This window comes from Sturnus vulgaris, chromosome 2, assembly GCF_052056855.1.
Source record: "Sturnus vulgaris isolate bStuVul1 chromosome 2, bStuVul1.hap1, whole genome shotgun sequence".
Classification (NCBI taxonomy): domain Eukaryota; kingdom Metazoa; phylum Chordata; class Aves; order Passeriformes; family Sturnidae; genus Sturnus; species Sturnus vulgaris.
In genome coordinates, this window is record NC_142244.1 from 44695690 (window position 1) to 44717370 (window position 21681).

Below are 21681 nucleotides of genomic sequence, written 5' to 3' on the forward strand. Positions count from 1 at the left end.
TTCTTGGCACTGGAGTCAGCTAAGAGGAATCTACAGCTGCCTGTTGGTAGTGAAGTGTTTGAAATATGTTTCCTGTTGGATAATTTTGCTTGCAGTAAACTGCAGCATTATATTAAGATGCTATTTGGTTAAAAAGTTAGAGAAATTTAAATTTATTTATTTATTTTTAAGTTTGAGCATATCAACAGATTTATTTAGAAAATTTCTGAGTGGCCTAATGTAATAAAATTATAATTTTACTTCGCTGCTGGATGGAAATACTATTCAATGAAATTTCTCAGTAATTGTGTATATAAGTTTAGCTCAGTTTTAATTAAGTAGAAGAAGTCCTTAATGATTAGGTTTTTTCCCCTTTTAGCTATCCAGAAAGAGAACAACTGCAAATTATTTATAGTGCCTACTTGGAACCCGTACTACAGAAGAACCTAAAGAATCACCCTGTTTGGGGTTCTTCAGCAAAAATACATCAGCTAGCAGGATCTATGGTTCAGATCTATGAACAGGTATGGAAACCTTTTTTCTTTCTTCAAGGAGATGGAGAATTCAGATATTTTATTACAAATAATTAGCTTTTGATATTAACAAGTAAGTAGAAAGGTTTATCAGTATTAAAATCTATGTTTGTATCTTTTTAATAAAGTTGACATCAGTTTTGGAACTTCTTATTGTCAGAGAGTCCTAGGTATTAGAAGCAAGCAGAGTAAGCAGTAAGTGCTATTGCTTTCCCATAGATTTGTTTTAGGATTTTGGCACACATCTGAACACTTCTATACTTGTAGTTCCTGATTTATAAAATGTGGACAATAGTGTTTTCCTACTTCATGGATGAGGAAACAGTGCAACAGGTGATTGTGTCCCCAGTTGTTATGGATGCTATTATGAACACAGAAGGAGATATGAGGGTGGAGTCCTTTACAAACATAAAAACTTCCCATTAAAATTGTACACTGTTAAAAGCAGGTGTTTAAAACTGGATACAAGTTCTTTTTAGCTGCTCATTTGAATTTTTTTTGGCTTCTATCTAGCAAAAGGCTTAACTGCTTGCTTTTCCTAATCAGTACATAGCCTTACTGGGGAAGGTACTGTGTGGTGCTTACTGTAGAATGTGTCAATGTCCCCATCCAGGCAGAAGCATGATACTTGATCCTTATGACTACTGGGTTTAGTCACTTGCTGACATGCACCTGTTAGCAGGAGTTTCATGTGACATTATCAATGTATTCCAAGAAATACGAGTTTAAGTCTCATTACACTGATGAAAGCAGTTATTTCTTGAATTAAAGATGTAGTTATAAAGTCAAATATCCTCTCTGGGAGAAGAGTAAGTATGAAGTGTTTTGTAGTGAGAAAGCATTACTAATTTAGGTAGGTTTCAGTGAGAAAATGTTAATAATTTAGGTAGGTTTTTAAATTAAATTTCAGTATTGCCTTTGTGTTTCATATTTGGTATTGTTTCAAAAAAAATTTGTATTTTTTCTGATAATGCTGCACTAATAGCCCCAGGTGAGATGTTTCCATCAAAAATAGTACAGAAAAATGTTCTGAGGAAATCTTTTGTGGTCAGAAAATAAGATTTAAACAAAGAGTGCATTCATAAAATATCTAAATGTTCACCAACTAGAAAACTAATCTATCTGGTACCTTAGAAAAAGTGCTTTGCATTTTACAATATCACTTTTTTTTCTTTCCTTAACTCCCATTTTTAGGTACGAGCAAAATTCACAGTTGATGATCACAGTCATTACCTTTTTACACCATGTATTCTTACTCAGTGGGTTCTTGGTTTATTCAGATACGATTTAGAAGGTGGTAAGTCACTTATTTGGTTATCATTAATAAAGTAGTCCTAAAATGGCCTAGATTGTTATTGATGTCAGTCTTACTGTTGGCTCCACATTGATCTTTTAAGCTGTGAACTGTCTGTAACTCGATAGAGGGAAAAAATGCCTGACAGTTCATTCCACAACGTAAGAGTAAACAAGTTTAGAAAAATCCAAAGATGTTTTAAAATATGTGTGGGAGCTATTTATGGTTTAAGGGAAGTTAGTAGGTTGGGACTGCCTTCTTACTATGGGAACTTGAACTGTGCCCTCTACTCTTCACTTTTTTGTTCTGTGATTTTTTGTGTTTTGTCTTGGGGTTTTTTTGAGCATATGTATTGTTTTCTGGATTCCCAGAGTCTTGTCTCTTATGCTTGTCTCCTGCTATCCCTGGTTTTATAAACCTGGTTTATACACATACTTCATTGGCTGCTGTCTAATATTGTTTTTGTCTCTGAATTTGGTATTTTTACTATATCATGAGCAATTAGCTCATACATTGACTAGAAGGTTGCATAGAGGGCTGCTTAAAGAGGATAAAAGTGATAAGAATGCTGTGCTCCCTTTCCACTTATTTTCTGGGACCATGAGATGGTAAATGCAGCTTGAATGATATCAGAAAAGCTTCACAGGCAATCAATGAATGGGTAATCTCAGCTCATTTAAGGACTTGATGCTGACATATGCATGCTTTTCCAGTGATGAACAACAAAGTTTGTTATTTACTCACCTTCCTTTTTACTTTTGTGAGGAATATTTAAGATTTGGAATCTCTAGTGGCATTTTCTAACACAGACTGTTTTGGGTATTTATTCTTAATTTAGTATTTGTTATCAGTCTTTCTCTTCCCATTTAAAAATGTCTTCTGGATTTTCTTGGTTTCATTGTCTGGAAAACGGACTTTTACTTTTAACTTTGTGTGTAATACCTTGTTCATTTTTGTTAGAAGCTGACACTTGTTTTAATAGAGAGAACTTGCTTTAATAGAATATATTTAATTTTATCTTGTCATGATCCATAAAGAAATTATTAAGAAGCACTTCATAATGTTTACTTTTTCTCTTATTTCTTCCTTACCGATGCTCTCCTGCTGGTATGTAATTTCTCTTGCTCATTTTAAATTTCATATTTTGAAGTGGAAATTTGAAAATTTATTATAAATATATAAAATTATTTCTCTCCTTAAATTTTGTAGGTTCATCAATACAAACTGCAGACTTTGTATTGGAAGTTCTTGCTTATGAAGCACGTCGCTTGTTCCGTGACAGAATTGTTGGCATGAAAGAGCTTCAAATATTTGATAACATTATGACCAAAGTGTTTCAGGGTGATTGGGGCTCAGATGTTCTGGACAATATGGCAGGTAAGCCATTTGAAGCATATCACACAAACTTGAAATATTTGTTTAGGAAGTGCCTAGTCAAGACAGATAGCATATGAGTTGAACACCTAAAGTTTCAAATGTTTCCTTTTTTTTTTACAGATACCTTTTATGTAACCTGGGGAGCTTGTCAAGAGGCATTCATCACATCAGGCCAGGCACTACCAGCACATGGGAGGCCGCTTGGCAGACTAAACTCAACAGACCTGAAAGATGTTATTCAGAAAGTGAGACTCGATTCAAGAATATATACACAGCAAGGGTTCAAAGCAACGATTCTAGACAGTTTTGGTGAAGAGTAGGATGCAAGCAACCAGGTTTATGGTGGGGGCTGCCTCTTGTTTAGAGAATCACCTTCTGAATTTGGTGAAGCAAGGGAAGACTTGTGATGTTATGTGGCAGGCAGTAGGAAGTATCATGTAGCAAGGTTACATTAATGAAAAGACATCAATTGCATTTGTTGCTGATTTGCAACAGTTTGATGAACCAACAGTTTGAGAAACATTTGGGTCCATATTTATTTTTGTATTATTTGAGTACCTATATGTTTTATTAAATGATTTCTTTTTGAATTTGCAATATGGTAACATAATTTGTGTTTGAAGAAATGCAAATGGACTGTGATTTGGCATGCTTTTCAGCAGAAAAGTATATAAAGTGAGCTTGATGAGGAAGTGCAAGCATTTTAACTCTTCTAGGCTATCTGATTTTTAGGATGAGAGTTTTGAGATCTTCACCCTTAGTCGTTTGATGGACTGCCCTTGCAGATGGGAATCTACTCCCTCTCCTTAAGTGCCAACTTGTGATCTATACACTATATGGGAAATGATGAAATTCAATGGCCTCAGTAAGCCAGGAGTTTGTTAGTTTTGGTTTGGTTTTTTTCTGGCAGCGTGGTTACATTCGACTTCAAAGATGAGGTTTTAATAAGTATAACAAGGTAATAATTTAATAGGATCTGTTGTTCTGTATGTTTCACACTTCCATAATCTGCAATTATGCAGCAATTAGGTGCCTAAAACACTCTACTGAGTTATTAATTAATCTGTAGTCAGAGACACAGCTCAGACTTTGTTCTGGTCCATTATTCAATTTTAATTAGTTCAGTGGTAGATTCCCATTTCAACATATCAAAGACTTCCACGGTGGTCTGGTGCTGGGCTTAGTGTGGTATATTCATTATTGGTAGATTTATTACTCATAAAAGGTATGTGAGGTATCTAAATTCTGCCACAAAAATCAGTTTTTTGGAATGAACACCAGTGTAGTCTCTTAAGCTTTTAAGCCCTTCTTTTCAAAATATTACATGTTGGATATTTTCATATCTCACTGCTTTTGTTTATTGTTAGTGATCAGATTTTTTTTCTCTTTTTTTTTAATAGGGTATCATTCATTATGGACAGGACAAAAAGGAGATAGATATTTTACTGTTCCATGAAGTCCTCAGTTATATGTCCAAAGTGGACAGAGTGCTGAGTTTTCCTGGAGGATCACTGCTTTTGGCAGGACGGAGTGGTGTAGGTCGTCGGACAGTTACCTCTTTAGTTAGTCATATGCATGGAGCTGTTCTGATTACTCCCAAAATTTCCAGAGGTTATCAGCTGAAGCAGTTCAAAAGTGATCTAAAATATGTAAGTCACTCAGTTTCTTCTATTGTGTAATACTGTAGGTGTATATTAAAGAAAAAAAAAAGAATAGGGAATTTTGAAGGATACAAAAGGTTGTGTAAAAGAGATATTCTAAGAGAAGAAAAAAATGACAGTCTAAATAAAACTAGTAATTTTTTAGAAGTTCTCACTTTAGATGTGTATACTGTTCTTCACAGTGATTAACTGAAACTCCACTTTTTGGAATACTAGAGCTCTTTTTGATTGCTGTAGAACTTAGGAATATGAAGTTTATGTGAACATTGGAAAGGCTTTTTCATATATATATATTTCCATTTTCATATATATATTTCCATATTGGTTAATACTTTTATGTTCTGTCTCTACTGTGGTCTGCCAGTTATTAGTAGTTGAATCAAATAAAATTTTATTGATTGATGAAAGTGTATATTACTTAAAATTACATATTACTTAAAACCTGATGCAAGCCTTGAATCAATAGTTTCTTATTACCTTCAGCAATGCTAAAGAAAATTCTAGATACATGCCTACACAAAAGAGTGATACAGTTCTATCGAGTCATATACATAAATATACTCTATGAAAGAGTATGATTTAATTATTTTTCATTACTAAGTTGTATATCTGGGTAAAATAATCTTTATATTTGATATCTCTTTTAACTGAATCACCTGGAAATCTTTTGTGACTATATAATAGTGTCGATACTGTGGAGAAAATAACATATGTAATATGTAGTCAGGGTACGATTATGAACCTTGTCAGTCCCTTCCAACTCGGGATATTGTATGATTATCATTCTCTTCTGAACAATACACTGAGATTTACATGTTTTCCCTGCTTCTAGGTGATGGAGCTTGCAGGCATTGAAGCACAGCAGGTGGTATTGCTGCTCGAAGACTATCAGTTTGTTCATTCCACTTTCCTGGAGATGGTCAACAGTTTACTGTCCTCAGGTGAGTCAAGTCCAAAGAGATATTGGTACTACTTTTACCACACATACTTAGCTCAACGAGGCAGAATTAGATGTTTTCCAACTTTATGTCTCTATCAGAAGGTTTAGTTAGCTTTCTGTGCTGTTTTAGAGTACTTGCATGTAGGAACCTGACTCAAGTTTCACTTAGTTGTCGTTTAACTTACCCTATAGTACAGGTGCTTTCAGTTCGTCTAATTAATTTCAAAGGAGTTCTTAATAAAAGTGTAGTAGCAAAATGGAAATGCATTCAGCTTCCCTTTTGTAATAAAGCTAAAACCTGAGAGGTTTCCAATGTTTTACTAGATTGTACAGACTGAGTCCTTTAATTAAATAGTCATCAGCAAAGCTCACTTTTCTGAAGATAGTGAGATGATAAACAGCAATAACAAAAGTGACTTTATTTTACTGTCTAGCTTTGTTCCTGGATCAGGGAGGGGATCATTGAAGGACTGAGTCAAAGTTGCTAAATGATTATTTTGGAACTGCTGTAGTTTAAAAGCTGATTAATAAGAGCACCAGATCTTTCTGTCTCTCAGGTGCTACCTGAAATCTACTTGCAGTATCAGATTTTCATCATCCAGTGTTAAAACTTTATGTCTGAGTATCTAGATGACTACTCACTTTCATGTTCCTCTGTCCTGGTGTATGACAGTTTCTTTTGATTTTTTGTATGCAGTACTGGGTCACTATCTTTGGGTATATTGGATAGAGCTTTTTTCAAACACATTTCAGCAGTATAAACACAGTAGACTGTTAAATAGAATCACTGGTGGGGTTTTTTTTGCCTTGTTTGTTTGTTTGTTTGCTTGTTTTCATGATACCATGAAACTAATGATTAAGTGCGTGGGATAATACTCATGAAAAGTATAGAGGTGAATACTATGAAATTTGAATTCTCTATACAGAGGATTCAAAGGAAGCCTTCAAAGTAATTTAAAGAATTATAGTGCATTTTATCTGACTTAAATTCATTCTTGAAATAGGAGAAGTTCCTGGGCTGTATAAAATAGAAGAATTGGAACCATTGCTATCTCCTCTGAAGGATCAAGCTTCACAAGATGGATTTACAGGACCAATTTTCAACTATTTCACATACCGTATGTCAACAGTTTTAATTTAATACGAAATTTGAAAAGTGATATAATAATAGACAAATCATTTCTAACATGGTCTTTTTATTGTGTGCAGTTTTAACTTTTAATTAGTTATTAAGTAGCAGGCAGGAATAATATTTGTGATATTTGAGGGCACAGAACCCTCAGCTTTAAATTTATTTTTCTGTCTGCAATTTTGAATTGATGAATGTTTTACAAATGTTATGAAATCTGCTGTTGAAAGTAATTAGAAGGAAGAAAGCTTTAGTTCCCATTATTTTCTGGTTTGTATAAGTTTTATATATATATATTAACAGATATTTCTTCTATTTGTCAATTATACCAAAAAATCACTTTGGATTCTGAGTAATTATAAGCAAATTAAGATAGGTTTCTTAACTATTTGTATATTTTTCCTTGGCCCAATGAGAAGATTAAGTAGTTTAGAAATAAATCAAAGAATATGACTGAAAGAATACAGTCATAGCAGCTGGCCATGGAGCTACTTCTAATTGGTTCTGTTGGTCTCCATGGATTAGACTAAGAACTAATGCACTCTAATTAAACAGTCAACTCTTCAGAATTTAAAAATGCACTGTAGTATATATTGTGACAATTCATGGCACTAAATAAGGTTCTAATTATAAACATTCCTGTCTGAGTGTGATTTGATGTTATAGGCTCTTTTTTTTCAGAAATTACCTTGTGATAAGTATTTGAAAGAAAGTAAATTATGTTGTATTTGCAATAGATCTACTGTCATATGTAGTCAGGTTGTTATGTACTAAAAATTTTTACATTTTCTTAGGGGTCCAACAAAATCTGCATGTTGTCTTGATCATGGATTCTACCAATGTAAATTTCACAATAAACTGTGAAAGTAATCCAGCACTATATAAGAAATGTCAGGTTTTATGGATGGAAACCTGGTCAGAAGACAGTATGAAAAAGGTAAGTTGCATTAATTGTGACATATTTAAACGAGTATCTCTAAATATAACTGAGCTCTGGTGAATAAGGTGAAGATATTTAAAGTTGTGAAGGAATAATTATCACTGTAGTTATTTAATCCCTTTGTACACTCTTACAAAGATGGAAAATTCTGCAGAACAGTTAAGTATTATTAGCATTGTTATTTTACCAGTAACATTATGTTTTGTTCTCTCTGTGGGCTGACTTGAACAACATGCTGACTACTACGACTCTGATCAAACACATCATTTAAGAGCAAAATACTGACTACAAGCAGAATGTTAAAGGCAATTGTTTGGGGTTTTGGTGTAGGGTTGGCCCGCAGGGGTGACTTCTGTGAGAGGCTGCCAGAAGCTTCCCCCATGTCAGGTGGAATTAGGGCCAGCTGGCTCCAAGGGGGATGTACTGCTGGCCAAGGCTGAGCCCAACAGCATTGGTGGTAGTGCCTCTGGAATAACATTTAAAAAGTGGAAAGAAGTTACTGTACAGGAGCAACTGCAGCCAGAGAGAGGAGTGAGAAGACATGACAGAAACAGCTCTGCACACCCCAGGGTCAGTGCAGAAGGAGGGGCAGGAGGTGCTCCAGGTGCCAGAGCTGAGATTCCCCTGCAGCCCCTGCAGCCCATGGGGGTCCATGGTGGAGCAGAGATCCACCTGCAGCCCCTGGAGAGCCCCATGCTGAAGCAAGTAGAAGCACCTGCAGGCATCTGTGAACCCATAGGAAGCCCACGCACATGTATGCATGTGATTGTCACAGAGCAACACAAACAGAACCCCTAAGCACTAACACAGCACCAGCACAGCGTTGCCATCATCCTGTTCCCTTCTCTGAGTGATCTCAGTGAAGGTCAATTAGTGGGTAATATGTACATGGGCAGAATGTGGATTAAGACTGTCTTATTTCCTCTTGAATTATATATACTTTTAAAGCTTCTACATTTGTGCTATTGTTAGGTCCTCTGTGAATTAGTTGCTCCTTCTTACAGCCAGGAAAGTATCTTCCACTTGAGAGAATAGGAAGTTATGAGTGACATGGAAAGGCAGAATTTATCTTTCCAATGCTAAAAGTATTCTGTAGATTCCTTATTCTGACTAAGTGTGTAATTTTCAGTCTTTTCAAAAGAGAAACTAGATTGAGGGCTTGTATTGTTTTTTTTCTAATTTTAACTCAAATTGTCATTGTTCGTAATTTACATGCAAAAAATGATGTGGTTGTTTTAGATACCTGAGATGCTTCTGTGTGATTCAGATGAACAAGAAAAGACGGGAAAAACACATAAAGAAGTTAAGAAAAAACACTCAGGTAATACTTAGGTAGACCTATGAGTTATTATTCTTGTTATTAAACACTTAATCCTATGTTGCGCATAGATAATGACATAGATACTTTGAGTATGTGTTTACTAGCATATTCATAGACTTTGGTGGTGTTCCCATGGCAGGCATTTTGCACATGGGAGCATTAGTTTGGAACATACATCCTGGCTGATCAAATGTAGTCTCTTCTGTCACAGTCACTGTGTATATTCAATTTTATAAGCTGATTTAGCTGTATCTTGTTTTGGTCAGTGTCTTCCGTCTATGTGAATATTATTTCACAACCTGAAAATCTGAGGTTTTGAGAGTTTTTCAATTTATATGTTTCATTATTGTTTTTGTAGAGCTTCATTTTACTTAATTAATTTCAAAAACTACTTTCTTGTAAACAATGCCCCTTTTTCAGAATAATTAGTTTTTATTATAAGACTTCAAATTTGGTCATGTTAAAAATAGTGTCTCAAACATGATCTAAGAGACCAGGGCCAGCACTCACTTGCAGAATACTACTTTTAGGAACTATCTATAAAAGTAGCATTTAGAGGTCATGAAACCAACAGCATATGATATGGTAAGTGGATCACTTGGCGTTTCTTGTTTTGCATCAGTTTTTAATAGGCCAATCAGAATATTGGCCAAAAATAGTATTTGATGTTCACATTATCATCCCTCTTTATCCTAGATCATCGTAATTAATCTAGGCTGCAGTACTTATTAGAGTTATTAATTTAAACGTAGATATGCTTTAGCAATTTTTTTTCTTTTGTAGGGTAGTGCAGTATCTTTGGGCTTCTTTTGAGGACTTGTTCAACAAACTGAATGTCAGGAAAACCTTTTAGTTTGCCTGTCATCAGAGATAAGGGAGAAGACAAAAATAAATGGGTTTTACTTCTAAAGCAGTCCAAACATTTTATTGTGAAGTTAGTTTCTTATATGATTAGCCCTTAGTAGTCTGCAATTAATTTTGCCGGCTTTTCCAAACATGAAACAATTTCAGTGTATTTCCTTCTGAGAAACATTTATTTCTGAGGCGTTTCAAATGTACTTACATGCTCTTTCCCTGAGAGGACTTAAAAAAGGTATAGTCTTTGTGCTATTTTGAATACTCTTAATTCATATCTCGAAAAGCAAGCATATTCTGTTGCTTTTTCTTAGTTATTTTAATGTGAGATAAAATTCAGTATAATAACAAATGGTATTGTACAGGTGATTCTGATTTTCTGAAGTCATTTTTGGCAATCCATGAATCATGTAAAGTATATGGAGCAACACCTAGCAGGTATATGACATTCCTTCATGTATACAGTACCATCAATAACAGTAAAAGAAGAGAGCTAATAAAAAGGCAGAACCACTTGCAGGTATGTGTTTAAAACACTTAACATATGGCTTTTCAATATATTTTTGTGTTAAGAAATATCTTGTGTATTAATGAGCTGTAGCTGCTAACATGGTTATGTGATGTGTCCTCTATTGGCATGTGCTTATGCTGTGGTTTCAGGAGAGAAATAGTATCAATCTTAATGCACTTCTCTGTTCAAGTGCCTGAAAGAATGAAAAGTGGTTTTCTTGTTTTTGGCTTCTTGTTTTGTTGTTTTGTTTTCCTCAAGAATGTATCTTGAGACTGGGCGCATTTTCTTGGAAGAGTAAAATGTACTCAAAACTACTTCTAATTTTTTCACCTAATTTGGAATTGTGTTGCTAAAAACCCATCATCTTTCCATCGATATAATCCTACCTCTGGTTTTATAAAAGTTCCATCATTTTCTTCATATCATGGCAGCAACTTCCTGCTTCATATGATTTTCACTTACTTCTAGTTCTACAAACTGCTATATCTTACATTAACCGCATGCTGTCTTATGTAGATTTGACCAAGATTCCCTGTGTTCTGATTTTCTTTCCTTTTGTGTTCTGAAATTAATTTTGAATTCCTTTGGCACACATCAGTCCTTTGGGCAATTGTAGCCCAAATGCAGTTTATCTCACAGATGTTGCTTTTTTACTCCTGTGCTGTACATATACTTATTTTTTGGCATCTTTCCAGTCACACCTATTTCCCACCCTCCAGTATATTTTGGAAAGATTTGTATGGTCCTTTAGGACAACTTTTATCTTACCTTACTCCTGTCCCTTTCAGCTTGTTTTCTCAGTGACCTTGCTGCTATTCAGAACCACATGTCCAAATCTGTATCTTTTTCTTAGAACGCTTGTCAAAACAAAATTACTTCCTTGCCTTGTATTCTACTTCGTTTTTTATTCCATCTGCCAATATTTTTCCATCACTGTAATAAGCAATTTAACAAGATTTCATTAAGAATAGAAATTGTTTTTTCAGTTTATTTACAAAGCAACTGGGGTTTGTTTGTGACAAACACTCATTTACTTGTTAAATGCTCTGGTTAAATGAAGGTAATAATTTACATGAATATTAAAGATGTGTTTCTTAAGTTAAAACATCTTCCAGGTAATTTTTTTTCAAGTGTATCTTGAAATATTGGTACTATATAATTAGCATAAAGTAAACAATGTAGAAGGTGTGAGTAAAGAAAATGTTAATCTTAAGCATAAATGAGACTTTATTTTATATGTATCTATATTTTTTAGATCTATATTTTTTAGAGAGTGTACAAATATGTAGAAATCAGATAATCTATTTTGTTAAATTTTGTTTAATTTTTATTGATTTTCTTTTAGGGGAGATATAGTTACATTGAGGTAATGTCAGTTAACTGAAATGCTATTGAATTATTAGGAAAAAGATTGTATGCTAGTTGTTGTTTAATATTTATTATTTTGAGAGGGTTTTTTTTAATCTTCTTGATGTAGTAGTAGACCAACATGTACAACCGCCAGATCTCATTTTTAGGTTAAATAATATCAAGAAAATGTGAAAATTAATTAAAGAAAAGAAAATTAGTCTACATTACTCATAGTTTGTCCATATTATTTGTAACAAACTTTCGTTTAAATTCACTTAAAATTTGTTGCTAAAAATCTGCTTCCTGTAAACTTTTATAGGCAGGTGTTTCAAAGCTGAATGAAGCTAAAGCCCTGGTAGATGAATTGAACAGGAAAGCTGAAGAACAAAGCATTTTACTCAAAACGAAGCAGGATGAAGCTGATGCTGCTCTTCAAGAAATTACAGTATCTATGCAGGTGGTGTATACAATCACATCAAAAGTGGGGGAGAAAAAAGGAAAAAGGCTGTTTTTCTGTCTTTGTTCTCTGTAACTGCCTATGTTTTGTATTCTTTTCAACCTTTATAAAACCTGATGAATTTACAAGAATTTGCCTAAGGGAAGGTGTGAGCCCAGAGGCTTGAATAAAGTTGCAACAGGACAGAAGATTGTGTAATTCAAATCAGGTTACAATTGGTTTAGTAGGAAGAGATCAGTGCCAAATTTTGTACCTGAGTAGTGTTCACTGTTGTAGTTTAAATTTGTCTGGAAGTTTTCCTAGAACTTTGTAAATTCCAACTAATCGATTTTATATTTATTCCAGATAGGAAATTTTAACCAAATACTTACAAGTAGCACTGTTTTAAGTAACGAATACCAGGAATTAAATTTGTGAACTATTAGAAAGTATGTATCTTATGAGATCTGGTTCTTAGAAGTTAACCTCAGAGAAGGTTACATAATACCTCTACATTTATCACTCTTTGAATTTTTATTCTTCAGTTCAGAGGTAGACTTTTTTTTCCAAATTCTGTTTATCTTTAGTAGTTTTTTCTCAGTTAAGTAAAATAATTGTGTAGACAATAGGTCTCTACATTGATACTTCCTGGAATTTTTTATTATGAAAATTATAAATGTAGGATAAGCTGTAATGAGTTGCTGTCACTGCACTGGTTTTTTTTCTTGTTACTGGTTTAATCTGGTCAGTTGGAAGCTCAATGTCAAAGACATTCTCTCTGTGCAAGAGTTAATGCCTCGTCTTTCAAACCATTTGTTTCACAGTGCTTTAAAGGTGCATTGCTTCCCATCTTTTTAAGTCTCTTCCTGTTGGCAGCTTTTAGTACTTTTAGGCTCCATCTGTCTGTAGTACATGAATTTGAATAATGATGATTGGCTTGGTGTGTTGATGATTTCAGTTTTAAATCTGTGTCTGCCGTTTTCCAGTAGAGTTATGGGTATGTGGGTAGCACATATTACACTGTAGGAGAAAATCAACTAATAGGCCAAAAGTAATGAAATACCATGGCCCCACTGACATCAGAAAAATTACAGTGGAAGTCTGATTATTTAGATTAGCATAAAGTATAGGTGCCCTCTAACATTTTAATGTCACTTCAAGTGATCTAGCTTATATAACAGAGAGAGCTCTAATACATACAGACTCTTTTAATCTCCTTTTAGAGAAAAGCTTTTGACCTACAACTGAATGTTAAGGCTTTCTTATTCAGAGTGATCATTCAGTACATGTTCATTTGCATAAAATGTCTAATCTAGTTTTATGTAGCTAATGTTTTATGGATTTGAATATAATCTTCAATAACATACTGATCTGTAGCTTGAGTTAAGTGCACAGAGGATTATTATTATTTTAAGATTTTCTCTGCTTTTATGCATATGTTACCTTCTGCTACAACTTCAACTCAGCTTGACAATTGCTGGTGATGATAATATGTTATATACTGGAAAAACACAAACTCTGGGCTTCGTTGTCTTGTATCTTTTAGGTGATCAGAGCCTAGAATATTAGTATTGTATTTTATACATTTATCCTCAATGGATAAAAAACATGTACAGTCCTTTCTACTGTCATTTTATATACTAGGTATTAATTGTTGTACTGAAGTGTTTAGGGTTCCTGGAGATGGCTAATAGCTACTGTCTGCCTGTAGGCACAGGTGCAAATCCCCAAAGAAAAAAACCCCAAACCCAAACAACTTACAATACACATGTAGGACATAAGACAGTTATCCTTACAGACAGATTGATACAAAGTTACAAGTAAAGAAACCATACCATCATTAGTAATTCTAGGCTAATAAGCTGTAATTCCAATATAACTGCTGCTTCTATGAACATGAAAGAAAAAGAGTGTTATAATGGTGTTGTGAAAGAAATTGAAATAGAAATGGGATGAGGACAATGACAGGAAAATGGTACTTTAAAATGTAGTAAGAATGTTACAGATGCTGTCACTCATGCTCTTAGAGGAAGGCCGACATTTTGATAAGGAATGGAAAATCAGAAGCAAGGGGAAAAAAGTCATAATGAGCCTCAAAGATAGAGGTACAGATCTGTCTGTGGTAAAGAAAGGGGAGTAAAGTAAAGGCAAATTATGTTTATTCCATATAGTTTATTTACTTAGCCAGCCTGCCTAATATCAAATAGACTCTATTTTATTGTAATTTGTATGGTGCAAATTATTATAGTGAAGACTAAAAGAAATAAGAGACCTAAAGGAATAAAATCTGTGTAAATTTGCAAACTAAAGGAATTCATTTTTTTACAGAGTGCTAGTGAGCAAAAAGCAGAAATGGAAAAAATAAAACACCGAATAGCAGAAGAAGCTGCAGAAATAGAACAAAGGAAGAAAAAAATTGAAGATGAACTGAAAGAGGTTCAGGTAAGAGCTGATAAGGAAAAGTAATATTTTGCAGTCTGATTTTATCTGACTTGTGTTCTGCTGCATAAAATGGTTTTGCAGAATTTATTCCTGCAATTCTTAAATTTTACTCTTAGTTTTTGACATCAAAACTTTAATGCATTAGAAAACAGTTTTCCATGTGGCAAATAGAGATTGACGTTCTGGCATTTATGTTCTGTTAGATAGTAAATAAAGAGTTTTGAAGACAAATCTTGCCTTCACCTGCTATTTCTATGCTGCCATGCTCTACAGCTGAGTTCTGCTGATTTTATGTAATATTTTTCAATTACTCATATCTTATATTGACCAACTACATTACTTTGCCTTGATCAAGTTGGTAATATAGGACTTAGTATTCTCAGCTGAATGGAAATAGCTTAATGAGAGATTATTTACAGTCATTACTAAATCCTGAAAAGTGTATATCATAATGAAGCTACAGCGAACTGCTTGTTCAAGAGATTTTTACAGCTGTTAGGCATCAGTTTTTTGGGAGGTATATGTGTGTTCAGTCATTGCTTTTAGTCTGTATTTGTCATACCATGCATTTTAAGTTTATACGAAAGACTAAGAGAACAGTACAACAGCTTAACCTTTTTCCTTTTAAATATCATAGGTACCAAGGAATTATATCCTTGTATTGAAAGTGACATAGAACTACAGATTAGACCCATTCTCTGATCTTTGATAAATATGAAAGATGTGCAAGGTGTGCACAGTCTTTAATGATTATGTTACTTTCTTTTCTTTCCTAGCCATTTTGTTGTTTTGTTGATAAGGGTGAAGGATTTGTTTAGCTACTAGAAATAGAAAGCTTTTGTGGCCTGTATTTCTATGGATGTTTGAAAAGACATCCCTGGTCATTCCTAAAATAGTAGTTAGCATCATTATTAAAAAATACCTGTATCACAATGTCAGGATTATATTATGCTGTTTATGTAGAAGTATACTTATCACTTAAAATAAATGGCAATTTTTTAATAACTTGTAAACATGAATCTGCATCAACGGTAGTTTCTTAGGTAATAAAGTATTTAAAAAGAACAAGAAACTATATGAAAGCTGGAACGGGAAATGTTCAGTTTCTCGTACCCTCATTTCTCTTTTTAATGTGTTTTCATTTTTGAAGCCATTGGTTAATGAAGCTAAATTAGCTGTTGGAAATATAAAGCCAGAGGCTTTGTTAGAAATCCGGTCACTACGGATGCCCCCTGACATAATCAGAGACATTCTAGAGGGAGTTCTGCGGCTGATGGGGATTTTTGATACATCGTGGGTGAGCATGAAGAGGTGAGAATTTTATTAAACCTCTAAAATTAAACATTAATTTCCAATATGAACTACTTTCTATTGTATTCAGAAATCTTGTGTTCGGAATTGCTTGGTTTCATATGGAAATAACCTTTTTAACATTTGTTTCTTCTTTACTTAGTTATTTAATTCTTTTTACAGTTTCTTGGCCAAAAGAAGTGTAAGGGAGGACATAGGATCATTTGATGCCCGTAATATTCCAAAAGAAATACGAGAGAGTGTTGAAGAGCTTCTTTCTAAAAACAGAGCATCTTTTGATCCAAAGGTAATTCCTGATTGCATTATGTAAAATGAAAACAAGAAAAGACCAAAAGAAAAGATGTGATTGCCTGATTTGCCAGCATAATTTTTAGGATGAACTGAAGTTAGAGAAAAAGTGATGAATTCTGCTTACAGAATTTGTCAGTATAAACAGATGAAGCTGTAGCAGAGTTTACTGTGTGGCATACTGCCTCCTAAAGTGAGAATTTGGTTGGGGAGTGAGGAGGGGTAGGGTAAAAAGTCATTATGGAGTCGTGTACTGAAAGGTTTTTCTTCTGCTATAAAGTAAAACTCAGACCAAGGAATTGTAACTGGCTCCTTTGGTGTCCTTGTAACAGTAAGAGCCTAATAAATCATTCATTGATTTAAAACTTGTTAATTTCAGTTTAGCTTCACAGTTGTAAAACTATCCACTGTGGGTTTTTTACATGGATTGATGGCCTTCAATATAATCTTAGCAACAATTTAAAAGATTAGTTCATTAGAAGAGTTGGCTTATTAGCATATTTAAGTATTTAACTAGAATATCTGTTGCAGTTACTTATCCTGTGTTTATCTCTTCTATGTTATACTTCAAGGACTTTCTTGTAACAACTTTTCTTGTACTGAATTTTTCAGAATGCTAAACGAGCCAGTGCTGCAGCTGCTCCATTAGCAGCTTGGGTGAATGCCAACATCCAGTATTCCCATGTCCTAGAACGAATTCAGCCTTTGGAAAAAGAAAAGTCTGGCTTGGAAGCGTAAGTTGGACTCTATTTGAAAATCAGTGTTTTTAATTCCAGTGGGGGTATCTGAGGATGAGGAATCTGAGTATGAGAAAAGGCTTCTTTACATGAGGGTGATGGTGCTGGAACAAGCTGACAGAGAGGTTGAGGAATCTTCTCTGATATCAAAATTGTGCCTGGACACGATCCTGCTTTAGCAGGAGGGTTGGACTAGATGATCTCCAGTGGTAATTTCCAACCCTAACCATTCTGTGATTCTTTGTGAAGTTTATTAAAAACAGCAGATGAAAGATAACCTCATCCAGAGGTAATAAAAAGACATACTGAGACAGAAAAAGTAAGTGTACAATAGTTTATTTTTCCTGGAAGCTATGCCTTGGATCTTTTTTGTACAATCATGAGTTACCTGTCTCAGCTGAATACTGTCATGGAGAGATTAGCATCACAAGTATGCTTAATATGTATTCTCTCAGTGAAACCCATGCTATTTTATGATACACAGTTCCTCTTTTTCAGTCATGTACCATGCATTATCAGTTTCTCCTTAGGATCAGAAAGATAAGATATTGTCCAATGACCATCCATAACCTGAGGAATCTATAATGATTGTTTTTCCAGGTCTTAATATTCCGTATCTGAAAAATTTGTTCTGATCTTTAGGAATGGGGTGTTTGGTTTCCATTTAAAAAACTATGTGAAGAGAAGTACTCAAAGCTTTTACATGTGAAAATATGTAGTTCAATATAAAACACAATGAAGAATATATTTGAACTATCTCTATATAAATTACCTTCCTGTTATATTTACTCTTTTTTTTTTCCTTTGGATCCATAATCTTAAAATAAACGTTACATTTTTACAGTAATCTCAAGAAAACTGAAAACAGGAAACAGAAATTAGAGGATCTTCTGAACTCTGTTGGTCAAAAAGTATTGGAACTGAAAGACAAGTAAGTTGGGTTTGTTTATTTCAGGATATAAATAAAAAGCATTGATGATTTTACATTATGAATAATGAATTTTATCTAAGGAAATGTAACTTCCTGTACTGCAAGATATTTCCGTCAGAATTAGTGATGCTTAGGCTATCTGTACTCTCAGTGGAGATAAATACCATTAGATTACAGTTCATCTGCTTGATCAGATGGAATAAATTCTCCTTTAAAGTACCTGCTTCTCACTACTGACTGTGTTGGTAGCCTTTATTGTAGGCATTGTAGATGTCAAAGGTAAACAGTATGTTTATCATGTTCTGAATTGCAGAGGACTTCAAGGACACCTTAGGACTTTGGAAACATTCTTATGCAAAACTTTACTGATCACAGCTTGAAGAGAATTCTCTTTCTTTTAGGGTGGCCTACTTTTCTGACAGTTAGCTAGTTAGCTATCTCCTTTTTTCCTTAGCCTCCCATCAAGTACATGACTCACAGAGGCATAAAAATAGATCTGGTAAACGTTTATACATTCTCCAAATTCTGTTTAATCCAAGTTTTTTAGTTTGATGTTTTTATTATGTACTTAGTGTAGGAGATACTTTGCAACATGCGATATATGTACGTATTACTAAAAATCATGGTTTTTAGTCTGAAAAAAAAAAAAGGATAATTCTTGAATTCTTGTAAATCAACTATACAGTGATTTCTTAGGTTAATTTAATACTATATTAGAGTTAAATATATTAATTTATATACCGTATAATATATATTTATAAAGTAATTGATGAAGATATTATTTTGAATAGGTGGATTAAATGTATTAATTATTTTAAATATCAGTCAAACTAGTTAGATATTGAACAGTATGAAATAACACCTAAACCATGCCTGTTTTTTGGGCATGATCTTCCTTCATATTAGTTTACAAAACAGTCCACTGTGAATTGAACTGGAGTCATCCATGTAAATTAGTAATATTCTTTTTTAAACATTTAATAGATAAAGTTTACCAAATAGTTACAAATGGATGGTATGGCATTGAGCCTGCTGTTGTCCTGACTAACTGCACAACAAAACTTTACACAATCACTAAAATTGTCAGGCTGCTAAAGTAGAAGAAGAAATGATTTTCAGACATTATAGTCCCTATTTCAAATCCATTTTTAAATCTCACCTGTGCATCCATCTAAATTTTGTCAGCTAAAAGTCTAACAAGCCCATGTGCCAATTAGAAGGTATAAAAAGAAGTACTGCAGTTGTGTTCTTTGTTAATAATAAGCGAGGCATTCATTACAAATTCAATCAATTAAACTTCCTTGAAAATAACTGTTCGTAAGTTTTGTAGCTCATGATAGCAATTACAAGGAGTATTTGTTTTACAGGTTCCAGAATAGAACAACAGAAGCAGCAAAACTTGAAGCAGAACTAAGTAAAGCTCAGAAAACGTTGAAAGCTGCAGAGGTATTGATAAATCAGCTCGATAGGGAGCACAAAAGATGGAGTGCTCAGGTGGGTGAACATTTTCATAAGTACATCCTATAGCTGAGAATTTGAATACACTCTTTGAACTGCTTTTAGCATGTGAGTTACTGCCATTCTGCATGTCTCCCAGTGCACATTTTTTGATTTCACATTAGAAAATAAAGCTTCCCTTTTTTCTGAAACTTCTTTTTGCTTCAACCATACTTAAATACCATAACCTTGCTGCCAAATATGTAAAAATGCCCCAGTATTTAATAGAAAACATACAAAATTCTATGCTGATTTTCATCCTAAGAATATAATTGTTATGATGGCTTAACATGTCAGCATTTGGACTCTCCTACCTGAGATACAACCAAAAGGGACAGATTTTAAACAATTACAGTTTTAAAATGTATCACCTTCATGGCATTTGTGTTGTAAAGTTGCATATATGTATACCCAAATTGTTGGGTTGCTTTTGAAGTCTTCACTTAAATTCTTGAAACTTTTCTGCTGCTGAAGTAGGAAAGTTAAGCATACCTTATTTGCTCAAATGATATATTTGAGAGAAACTGACAAGTCTTTGGAGACACTGGCCCTTCTACAGCCTGAAACAAAAAGTAAAATCTGAAGATACTTTTAAGCTGAAAATAGCTGTCACCTCCAGAAAGCACTGAGTAACTTTCATGGTATCATAAGACAGAAGAAATCTCCGTGAAGAAATACATGATTCTGTGTCTCCACTGATACTGAAAAAAGCCTCAACAATTAGACTAAATGCCTGCATTTTGGAGAAACAAAGTTAAGGTTAAATGAATCCTTCTTGTGGGTTGACCACCATACTGGAAACAATTGGAAGATTTTTCTCTGAAAGTAGCTTTACAGCTTTTTCATCTGCTGTAATAAGGATTGGATATATTTGAACCCCAGTGTTTAAATCCTTCTAAAAGCGATTCCTCAGTTTTTCATCTTGGTACATTAGAAAATTCTGACTATCTGTTAATGGTGTGCTGTAGACTAAACTGGCAGATAGATTAATTAGGAACTCGTCTCATAATGAAGACAGGAAAAAGGCAGTATTTGTCTCCCTTTAAAGTAAGGAGGAAGCAATAAAATGTTGCCTTTATTTTGTGTATCAGCATTTCTTTTTGATGTCAATTTGAGTAAAGTAAAAGAAAAACTACAGGACTTTGAAACCAATTATGGCAGTTACATGTGATGTTGGCACACTGTTTTTTTCTTCAAAATACTGGAACATTGCAAAACAGAGTTGATTTAGTGCAGATAAATTATTTGAAGATATATGATGAATTTATTTTATCATGTAAGTGTGCAGTGAATAACAGTAAGTATAACAATTGTATATAGTGTTTGTTGTCTGTATACATATTTTGTTATACTTACAGCCCAACTAGGAACTAGTGACTAGGAACACGTATTTCTTATGTTTCTTACTATAATGCCATTTATCCATTTGCTTATAAGTTGAACTGTTCATCAAATTCATGGATTTGGATCAGCTACATTATCAGAAATATCTGCATGCTCTAGCCCAGAGCTGAAAGGAATTTTTCCCATACCTCCATATGTCTTAGCTAGGTATAGGTACCTGAAATGCAAGAAGAGAAACTGTCTCAACTGTATTACCAATGGCAGGCAAACTTATTTCTGAAATTTGAGTAACTGATGAGATGTATTAATGCAGTTTTTGTTTGCAAAACACCTATACATGCTGTACTTCTTTTTTTGAAGGTGTCAGAGATAACAGATGAACTGGCTACGTTGCCTAAAAGAGCTCAGTTAGCAGCTGCATTTATTACATATTTGTCTGCTGCTCCTGAGGATCAGAGGAAAAACAGCTTGGATGAATGGACCAAATCAGCAGGCCTTGAAAGTAATTTTGTGTGTGTTTGTCAGTGTCTGCATGAAAGTAATTAAGCTTGATTGAGGAAGTGAGAAATGCCAGTAAGTTCTAATGAACAGTCTCAATTGTCTTTGTACTCCCAAATGAGAAGAGACATTTTCTTACTCAATAAATATTTCTACATACCGACAGACAATTTCTTAGATTCATTCTATGAAATTATTAAGATTAAAAATATTTATAAATAATTGTATCTTTATAGTCCTTGCTGAAAAAGAAAAGTTAACGAAGATGAATGTGTTCACATTAACTGTTGTAAATTTACCAGTTCAT

The 21681-nt window shown here is 33.9% G+C and overlaps 1 protein-coding gene across 5 annotated transcripts in view; it reads left to right on the plus strand.

Annotated features, from left to right (window-relative positions):
* Positions 1–21681, plus strand: part of DYNC2H1 (dynein cytoplasmic 2 heavy chain 1) — a 145108-nt gene that overhangs the window by 36598 nt on the left and 86829 nt on the right. For 4 of the 5 annotated variants that reach the window (XM_088159415.1, XM_088159414.1, XM_088159416.1 and 1 more), the window contains exons 45-62: positions 359–503; positions 1707–1809; positions 3016–3183; positions 3304–3428; positions 4584–4832; positions 5677–5785; positions 6789–6902; positions 7708–7850; positions 9093–9174; positions 10395–10549; positions 12210–12347; positions 14655–14768; positions 15919–16079; positions 16242–16365; positions 16980–17101; positions 17949–18035; positions 19403–19529; positions 21237–21378. In XM_088159415.1, the coding sequence (XP_088015541.1) occupies positions 359–503; positions 1707–1809; positions 3016–3183; positions 3304–3428; positions 4584–4832; positions 5677–5785; positions 6789–6902; positions 7708–7850; positions 9093–9174; positions 10395–10549; positions 12210–12347; positions 14655–14768; positions 15919–16079; positions 16242–16365; positions 16980–17101; positions 17949–18035; positions 19403–19529; positions 21237–21378 (2408 nt within the window). The remainder of the gene's footprint in view (positions 1–358; positions 504–1706; positions 1810–3015; positions 3184–3303; positions 3429–4583; positions 4833–5676; positions 5786–6788; positions 6903–7707; positions 7851–9092; positions 9175–10394; positions 10550–12209; positions 12348–14654; positions 14769–15918; positions 16080–16241; positions 16366–16979; positions 17102–17948; positions 18036–19402; positions 19530–21236; positions 21379–21681) is intronic. The other variant, XM_088159413.1, reaches the window with a different exon arrangement.